The 9,276-nt window shown below is 51.2% G+C and overlaps 1 protein-coding gene across 19 annotated transcripts in view; it reads right to left on the bottom strand.

The window, feature by feature from the left end:
* Positions 1–4,039: 4,039 nt before the first annotated feature.
* The window catches only part of PTPRF (protein tyrosine phosphatase receptor type F), a 375,235-nt gene continuing 369,998 nt past the window's right edge, over positions 4,040–9,276 (bottom strand). For all 19 annotated transcript variants that reach the window (XM_071436511.1, XM_071436510.1, XM_071436515.1 and 16 more), the window contains 5 exons: positions 7,246–7,372; positions 6,899–7,024; positions 6,124–6,278; positions 5,856–5,991; positions 4,040–5,715 (listed from right to left, as the gene is read on the bottom strand). In XM_071436511.1, coding sequence (XP_071292612.1) covers positions 5,647–5,715; positions 5,856–5,991; positions 6,124–6,278; positions 6,899–7,024; positions 7,246–7,372 — 613 coding nt within the window. In that variant the 3' untranslated portion in view covers positions 4,040–5,646. The remainder of the gene's footprint in view (positions 5,716–5,855; positions 5,992–6,123; positions 6,279–6,898; positions 7,025–7,245; positions 7,373–9,276) is intronic.

The following is a 9,276-nucleotide window of genomic DNA, read 5'->3' as shown; positions in this document are numbered from 1 at the left end:
GACCTGGCAGTACAGCTTTATTGAGCGTGTACAGGGCCCAGTGCTTAACACAGCCTGTCTAGGGACACTGACCTCTCCTTGGCTCGGACTGGCTGCGATTTTCACACTCTGCTGTGCTAAATGCATTCTAAATCTCCAAGTGCCACTGAGCAACCTTGAAAGTAAGCACAACCCACCTGAAAAAGCTCATAGCTATCTTCAGAGACCACACTTGGTCCCTCATGCCTAAATAAAACCCTAAGTTCACTGTTTTTCCTAATACCTGTTTCCTTTGCTGTCATGCTACAGGCAGGCAGCAGCCCCAAAAGGCCTGATAAAACACCCCTCCAACACAGGTTTTCACTGTCTGCTGCCTCTCTGGCCTGCTCAGATGTTGAATTGCTAGGTATACACAGACGAAACCCCCAAAGTGGATTACAGCAGCAGGCACAACACACAGCCTCCTATAAAAAGTCAGACAACTCTCAGGTAACAGTTTTGAAACAAATTGCATTTCTGGCCTTTCTGGCGGCAGCTCACTTGTCATCCTTTAGTCAAGAAACACCAACTTTCTATTATCATAGAATCACAGAATGGTTTGAGTTGGAAGAGACCTTGAAGATTATCTTGTTCCACACCCCTGCACTGGACAGGGACACCTTCCACTAGACCAGGTTGCTCAAAGTCCCATCCAACCTTGCCTGGAACATTTCCAGGGATGAGGCATCCATAAGTTCTCTGGGCAATTAGTTTCAGTGCCTCACCACCCTTGTAGGGAAGAGTTACTTCCTTACATCTAATCTGATCCTGACTTCTTTTGAGTTCAAAGCCATTCTTACTTGTCCTATCACTACAGACCCTTGTGGAAAGCCCTGCTCCAATTCTCTCTTTAGGCACAGGAAATTGTGTAAGGTCTCCCTGGAGCCTTCACTTTTCCAGGCTGAACAACCCCAGCTCTCTCAGCCTGTCCTCACAGGAGGGCTGCTCCAGCCCTCTGAGCATCTTTGACCTCCTCTGGACCTGCTCCAGCAGGTCTGTGTTATTCCTGTGTTTGGGACCCCAGAGCTGGACACAGAGCTCCAGGTGGGGTCTCAAAAGAGCGAAGTAGAGGGGCAGAATCACCTCCCTTGCCCTGCTGCCCTCAGGAGACATGAGTCAGCCTTTTCAAGATGACAAGTGGCAAAATGTTCCTGTGAGCAGAAACGTGTAGGCATGGAAGATAACCTGTAATTGTTACTGGGGACTGAGATTGCTTATTATAACTGGCAAAAGGGCAACAATGAGCTTTTAATTGGAAGGATCAGTATTATTTCTGCCCTCAGAAATGAACCAGGTCAAACAGAAAAAAAAGGAAAAAAGAGGGAAAAAAAAGTCACTCTCAACTAGGAAATGTTACAAATGAAAATGGCAATGTTGCTGAGGACAAGAAATTCGAGGACTGTGGGGGAAGGAGTTGCCAAGCTACTGTGCAGAGTCTGCTCAGATTTTTTCAGTGTTACAGCTATTTCTTTTTCCTTATTTAACAAGTATTTTGCCTTTGAAAAACAAAATTTAAAGCAATGGAATCCCAAAGGGATAGTGCTTGGTTAGGATGTTATTTGGAGTAGCTGATCTTTAAAGGTCTTTTCTAACCCAAACCACTCTATGATCCTGAGTTAATATCACCAGGAGGCAAGCCAAGCTTGGGCAGTGCCTGCACAGCTCCTGCTACAAGCATCAACAGTATGCATAAAAAGTATGAAATAGAAAGAGCAGAAGGGCACCTCAGTGCCCAGAGATTCACCTTTGACTGGCTGCCATTTAGCTGCTGTCCCACCTGCCAAACTGTGGCCTTTACAGAGCTGCTTATCTGAGGCTGCATTGGGGCTACCTGGTATAACTAAGGAATGGAAAATTTTCACCAGGGAAAAAAAAAAAGAAGGCAGCAGTAATATCCCAGCTCCATTGCTTAGTGCAAATATGATTGATCTGTTTGACACTCCAAACACAAGAAGCTAAAGTGTCTTACAGCACCATCTCCAGACCATTCCTTCTGATATGGAGCTCAGTGTAGTACTAATACCAGAGGGTGGGAAAAGTCTCAGGCTGATACCAAAGAAAATGAGGCCAAAAAAAAAAAAAAGCCAGCTGTGGTCAATCCTTTCTAGCTGGGAAAAGCTGAGCAGTGCAGCTCAGGAATGTCAGTACCAAGCCCTGGGAGGAAGCAGGGTGGCTCTGCCTGCAGTGTGCCATAAGCTGTGGTGCTGGCTCAGGGGGCAGATCAGGCTGGCATTGCTGTTGATCCACCATGCACCATGGGTTTTTTTTGTTCCCCTTTTATTTTGTGAGATATATAGAAATAATGGAAAATAAATGTTCAAAGAATAAGTGTTTTTAAAATTATATGAGTCCATTCCTTTTGGAGAAGTGTTGGCTTTGTGTAAGCAGACAGAGTGGACAAAAGGGGCTGGAGAAAAGCTGTCAGAGCAGCAGCTGTTTTTGCTGACCTCTGGGAGCCTGTCCCCTTGCCAAGGTGGCACATCCTCAGTTTGTGCACTGAGCCTCTCCTGGTCTATGAGGTCAGCATGAGGCTTTGGCCATGTGGCTACCAGCAATAGCCTTGTCTTTGAGGCCTGGGCTCACTCATGTTATTGTTTGTGCATTCCATGCTGAAGTTCTCCACCCTTTCTCTGCCTCCTTCTGCTTCTACTTAGTCCACAGACAAGCCTACAAGTGGGGAATGAAGTCCAAAGTGTTCCAGGACGAGGAGAAAGAAGTCTATGCATGTGTGCATATCTATAAGTGTTCTGGCAACTTTTGGTGAGAATCTCTGCATTCAAGGCTGTACATGGACTAAAGCTCCGTGCTGCCCGTGTGGCAGTCCTGGTGAGTGCTCAGTGAATGGCAGAAGCATTGTCACCACCTGTAGTTTGGCAGCACAGCCTGAGCACTGTTGCTGCAGCACAGGCAGGTGCTCACTGCCCATCTCCTAGCTGGCTGGCTGCCAGCACTGAGCACGGTGCCCTTCCTCCCCAGACACACCCGTGTGTGAACAGGGCTTCACTTGGCTGTGCCACTCTGCCATCCTGGGTCTCACAGCGATGGGGGCATCCCACTGCCAGAAACACTGGCACATGCCCCCACACACCTGCACTCTTGCTTTGCCCTTGGATCTGCATCCTCAGGGAGGCTGCCCAACAGCCCCTCAGGCCACTCTGTAGTGAAGCAGTGTAGGAACAATGAGCCAGGCAAGGGGAAAACATTCCTGCATCTGGCACCTACCCAGGAACGGGTCTGGCCTGGCAAGGAATGCTATGTGTGACTGAGCTCTAGCAGTCACTGAGCAATCACTATAGGGCCCATAGCCACACTAAGGAAAAGCTCATCTGCCCACCATGCACTCCCACCCATCGTGGACATGCTGGCCAGGGCAGATTCAGCTCCCTGGGGAAGGATGGAAATACCCCAGGGCCCTGATCCATGTGGTTCTGCCCCTTGCAGTGGTTTCCCCTCACACACCTGTGCTGGGTGCAGGTGCTGCTCTCTCCAGCTGACATTTCATGCTATGCAGTGCACACATGGGCAGGGCTGGCCTGGTTTCTCTAACACAGAACAGGGAGGGCTGCCAGCCCGAGCAGGTTTCACACCTGAACAAACGGGTGCTGCTCTGCAGTCAGGGGCTGTGTGACAGCTTTACTGCTGAGCACTAACTCTGAATACACAACTGTGCTCAGTGCTACGGAGCAGCGTTGCTGCAGTGTCCAGGAGGGTGCCAATGACTGCTATTGCCACCAAAGCCATCACCACCGACCCCTCTCTTTCCTGCATGTCCAGCCAGTCAGTGCACTTCCCTACAACTGCAGGTGGGCAGGAGGTGAGCACACACATGCACAAAGGGAATTGTCACAGAAGGTTTCCAAGCTCCCTGCAGGCACAGGGTCCCTGCAGAAAGTGCAGCGCACTCATGACTGGGACATACCTGTGGGAAAGAACTTACCTGCCAAGGGCTAAGGAGTGTACCCACTGCCAAAGGGTTCTGTGGCCTCTCCTTATTGCAGAAGAAACAGACAGGAAAGCCAGCTTGTATGAAACCCAATTATTCAAATTTATTAACATCAAGAATTATGCAATGATGCTGTAGATTTTTTTTTATTAACAAATAGAAAACAGACTGTATACAACAGTGACCCCTACAGCACTATGCATCCACAAGGTAAAAATGAATGTGTCCTCCAACATTACCAACCCTGGATTGCTGATTTCAACGTAGCTTGGATTCTTAACATTCGGAATACATGTGATAATACAATTAGATACCCTTCCACCACCTTTATTCATAACTCAATGCACTCAAAAGAGGGCTGCTCACTCCCCATCTTTAGTGCAAGCGTGATATAATAAGGAGTATTAATATATAGTACCATTAAATTAAGTCCAGTAGTCTTGCCACATTGGTTCATTAGAACATCCTGAAGTAGCAGAAAGTACAATATTCTAGTGACTCTTAACATTTGCAGGATAGCAGAAATTATAGATACACCCAACCTCTGAAGCCATGTGTACTCCCCTCCCCTTCCCTGCAGTACCCTGCTTCCAAAGCGAGATGGTCCAGCTCTGCTGTGATCAGCTGGGCTTGTGCTCCTTGCCTTTGTCAATGCTCTGACGCACTCCACTGGTGACAGGTGACAGGATGGCGCTTGCACGCACAGAACCGTGGGGTTAACACAAAGGGCCGTGCCTTGCTCTTTCCATCCCCTCCCTGGGGAACTGTGGGACCCCCTCACTACTCCTGCCCCCTTTCCAGCAAGACAGACAAAAAGAGGTTCCAATGCATGGAGCCCGGGATTTCAGGTCTCTCACAAACAAGGCGACGACAACTCACGTCATATCAGGATCTGCCAATACACACGGTCACTGGATTGGTTGAACACGTATTGTAATAGGACTGAACAGTTTCCAGCTGACAAAGGGTTGCTTCTCCAGCAACCCCATATGCCCTCCCAAACCCAAACCTACTAAGGAAATAATGGGGGAGGGGAGAAGACTAAAAAAATAATTGGTAGCTTAGGTCCAGTTCCATGAAATTTCATATTCTACAGAGGATTAAAAAGCCTATGGGGAATGTAGATGGGCAGGAACCACAAGCCAGCTGCTGCGAATTACCAAGGAAGCTGCACTAAAATGGGCAGAACCAGCAGTGACTGGGCTGAAATAAACACAGGGCAGTAAAAAATGTAAAAGCAAAAGGAAATTAAAAAAACCAAAACCCAACTCCCAAAGGTTTGGCGGGTCCAGTTCTGCTTGGGCAAAACATTAAGACTTGCAAAAAATAAAAAATAAAGAGAGAAGATTATAAAAACCACTAGTAACTATTTTACATGTTTAAAAAAAAGATCCCATTCCACCCACCTAAAGCCTTGCTGTGAAATGCAGTCGGCATGAGAGAGGGTGAGAGATGCACATGAGCAGAAATTCAGCCAGAGACTGGAAATGCTTTTGGAGTCGGATTCCCTCATTTGGCGCTGGGGCTAAGTTCCTAAATGCCGTGGTCAGAACTGGTTGGCGTGGAGGTCTGCAGCCTGGGCAGTACCTCCACCTGTACAGAAGGACTGAGGAATGGGCGGCTCTGGCTCACAGGGACCCATCTCCACTCCTAGACATCCCCACCGCGACTGGAGGAAAGCACTGTTACGTTGCATAGTGGTCGAAGCTGCCAAGGTACTCCAGTGCGGCTCTGTAGCACAGCTGGTACTGGTCCTGCAAGGCACCAACGAGGGAAACATGAGCAATGGGGACACAAGGACAGCAGGCTGTAGGGTAGGGTCCAACATCCAGAGACATCAGGGCCCTCCCTTCTCCCACAGATCTCCACTGCCACGCACAGGAGGGGAGCTCACCTCTGTCTGCACCATGGCTGGCCGCTGCGTCCGCAAGGTCTTCACCATCTGGAACATGTCCACCACGCCCTCGTAGCGCATCCTCTCCAGCACAATGCTGAGTGTGATGAACACGCCCGTGCGCCCAACCCCGGCACTGCACAGGGATCAAGAGGAACCACTGTGAGTCCTGCCAGCCCCAGAAGGACTCTGCAGAGCTCCTACAAGCAGTGAAAACTGCTCCTGGAGCACAGGGACCTGCTCACTGGGGTGAGGCTGCAGTCCTTACCTGCAGTGCACTGTGATGGGCCCATCCTGCCCAAACTGCTCCTTGGTCTTGTGCACCTGCCCAATGAAGTCAATGAAGCCTTCTCCTGTCTTTGGCACTCCCTGTTCAGGCCAGTCTGTGAACTGGAACTGGCGGATGGTCCGTGACTGGCCGTCCTGCAGGGAGAGGGGTGTTGGATGTGAACCATCGGTGAGGGCCTGATCTCACTCCCCTCAGCACTGGTGCTCCAACCTGCTCTCAGACCCCCTGAACAGGCCAGGTGAGAAGGTGCGCAGGCCACGGGTGAGCCCAGGCAGATCATTTGCTGCATGTTTGGGACCTGTCTCTGTTTTCCCATGTTCACCCCAGGGTAGCTTAGCTGAGCAGGCCTTTGGGCCCCTACAGGGTCCACTGGGTCAGTGTTTGGGGCCTAACTCTACCCTAGAACCACGTTTACTGTAACATAAGGGTCCTGTGCCTGGTCAGATGCTGTACACACAGACTCCAGGTGCAGGGGGACCTGTGTTAAATGCTTGTTCAAGTGAGCAGCACAGGCAAAGCAGGGTCTGGTGCTGACAGGGATCCCTGAGCTGTTCAGGAGGCTGGCACAGCTGGCAGGGCAGGAACCTGTAGAGAGAGGAGCAGTGGGTGGTGGGCAGCAGCCCTTTTTGCAGGCAGTACAAGGCAGCATTTGCTTTCCCGTTTCTCCAGGAGCTGTTGCATACTTCCTCGACTGACCTGGGTAGGGCAGAGGCATGAGAGGCAGAGGAGCTGGGGAGCCAGCAGGTGCACTCACCCTGGCATCCGTCACCTTGAACTCCCGGAGGATGTACTGAGGCATGTTGTACTCTGCCATGGGGTCCACCACGAAGTACTGGTACCGGGCAGAGCGCTCTGCAGGCCAGTACTGATGGCACTTCTCCTGTGGATGAGGAGCAGGGTAAGACATTAGCACTGACAAGCTGCTGCTCCTCCCTCCCCCTCCCTGGGTGCCTATGTGGTTGTGGGGCCACAGGGTCAGCCAAGAGACAGTGGGGGCTCGCCCAGAGTGAGTGGTGCCAAACACAGACTGGGGTGGGCCAAGAGCGTGAGCCCCCAGACAGCAGCCCCAGAGCCCCCCTGCCCCCACAGCAGGACTCGTACCCGGCCCATCTCACGCAGCTTTGTCAACATCACCACGATGGTGGAGTCGTGCTCCCAGAGCATCCGCCAGAAATCCTCCGTGGTCTCGGCCAGTGGTCCCTGTGTGGCGATGTAGGCCTTCTGCTGCCTGTGACAAACAAAATGGTGCTCAGAGCAGCTCCTCAGAGATGGGCAGCAGCTGCTTCTGGGAGCTGGTGGGCTGGGTGAGCTGGAAGCAGGGCCCCCTGGTATCAGGGAACAAGTCTGACAATCCAGCTGTAGGACGAGCCATGGGCTCTGGAAGAGAGGTGAGCTGGTCTAGCACTTGTCCTCTAAGTGCTCCCCACAGACACAGTGAGCACAACTTGGGAGATCCAGAAAAGCTCTTAGTCCTTGCTGGGGCGTCCCCAGCCCAGCCTCTTGCTGCTTCTTGTCTCCAGTGCTGTTGTTGCACTGAGAGCCCTCTTGGCACCCAGGCCTCCACCAGCAGGCTGCCAGCACTCACCTGGGCTGGCAGGAGAGACTGTGCTTGGGGATGATCCCAGCAGTACCCCTGTATTCCTTTTACTCTCTGCAGTACCCATCATCCCTCCCATTGCATAGGAAAATACAGAGCAGCTGAACCAGGTCACCTGGATTACACACTCCAGACAATAATGAGGGCAGTGTGGAAACCTTTAATACAGTTTTGTCTGCTTTTATAAAGCTTCAGAATTTGTTTTTGGTTCCACTGCCAACCAGAGCACCTCTCCTAATTTTCTGTGTGACGTGCCCCAGACCAGCCCCCACCCTGAAGAAAGCCCCCTTGGTGCTCTGGACTCAGCTCTGGCATGCTGGTACTGAGCTCCCAGCCTGGCACAGCAGAGTCTGAGCTGGCTCCACCACTGCGGGGCGCTGGAGCCCGCGGGACCAGGGCTGGCTTCTTCCATCCTGCCTTCCTCCCTTCGTTCTGCCTTCATCCCTCTACTGGTGCTATTCTAATGGTGCTAAATTAATGAACGTGCTGCAGGGCAGCTGTAACATGCGGGATGCAGACAGGGGCTGCTTCAAGGTGGATTTATAATACATAGTAAAAAAACAGGGAATGGGGATGCAGAATGAAGTGAAAAAGCTAATAAAGATGCAGCATCAGTGGTATCTGCAGGACCTTGGGCCAACTGATTTCTTTAGATAACTAGAAGAATGATAACTCAAAGGAAGGGATGGGAAGAGATAACAGAACTTGGGGATAGAGTAAGTAGCACATGAAATGGTACCACCTGCTTTGATGGCAGCCCTCTCCCTCCCTCCGTAGCATCACCAAGAGGCAAAGCCAGTGTTGCTCTTCATCAGCTCTGGAGCCAGGACAGTGGCTGCAGTCCATCTGTCAGACTCAGGCTGCAGCCAGGCAGCCGCCTTAATGACTGGTGGTGGGTGGCTCTGTGCCACACACCCAGGAGGTAGTGGAGACTCTCTCTGCTCTGTGACAGCTTTTCTCCAGCCCCTTCATCTCTCCCCATTACTCTGTCCCACCCTGAGGGGCCTGGCTTGCTTCAGTTTTCCTGTGTTGAGATGCTCCAAGGGTTGCTCCTCTTTTGCTCCTTGTCCACTCTTGCCCTTCTCCCTGGGAACTCTTGCTGGGCTCAGCTGTTGGAGCAGCAACAAGGCACAGAGCTGCTGGCCTGGCTGCACCCACATTTGTTCCCTTTGGCAGTGCCTTTTGCATCTGGGAGGTTACCAGTCCAAAAGAGGCAGGTGGGCAAAGCCAAGTTGGAAGGGACATGTGCCACATCTATCATTGCATCCCCCACTCCAGCACTGATGATGGTGAACATGAGGGATGACCTTACAGTGATGGTGCACAGACAGATGACAGGAACAGGCCTTTGATGTGCATCACTGTGATTTGCTTTGGATTGTTGTCAAGGGGTTGCTTGGGAAGGGGATGTGGCCACTGGGCTATTCTTCTCTCCTGGCATTCAGCATCTGAGAATGAGATGTCAGCAGACAGATACAGAAAACTTAAGCATTACTGCCCCACTAGATCTTAACTGGTGCTTTCTAAACTGTGTT

The sequence above is a fragment of the Agelaius tricolor genome, unplaced genomic scaffold, assembly GCF_023055355.1.
Source record: "Agelaius tricolor isolate 1412-34295 unplaced genomic scaffold, bAgeTri1.0.p SCAF_11, whole genome shotgun sequence".
Taxonomy (NCBI): domain Eukaryota; kingdom Metazoa; phylum Chordata; class Aves; order Passeriformes; family Icteridae; genus Agelaius; species Agelaius tricolor.
This window is presented reverse-complemented; position numbering and strand designations above follow the sequence as displayed.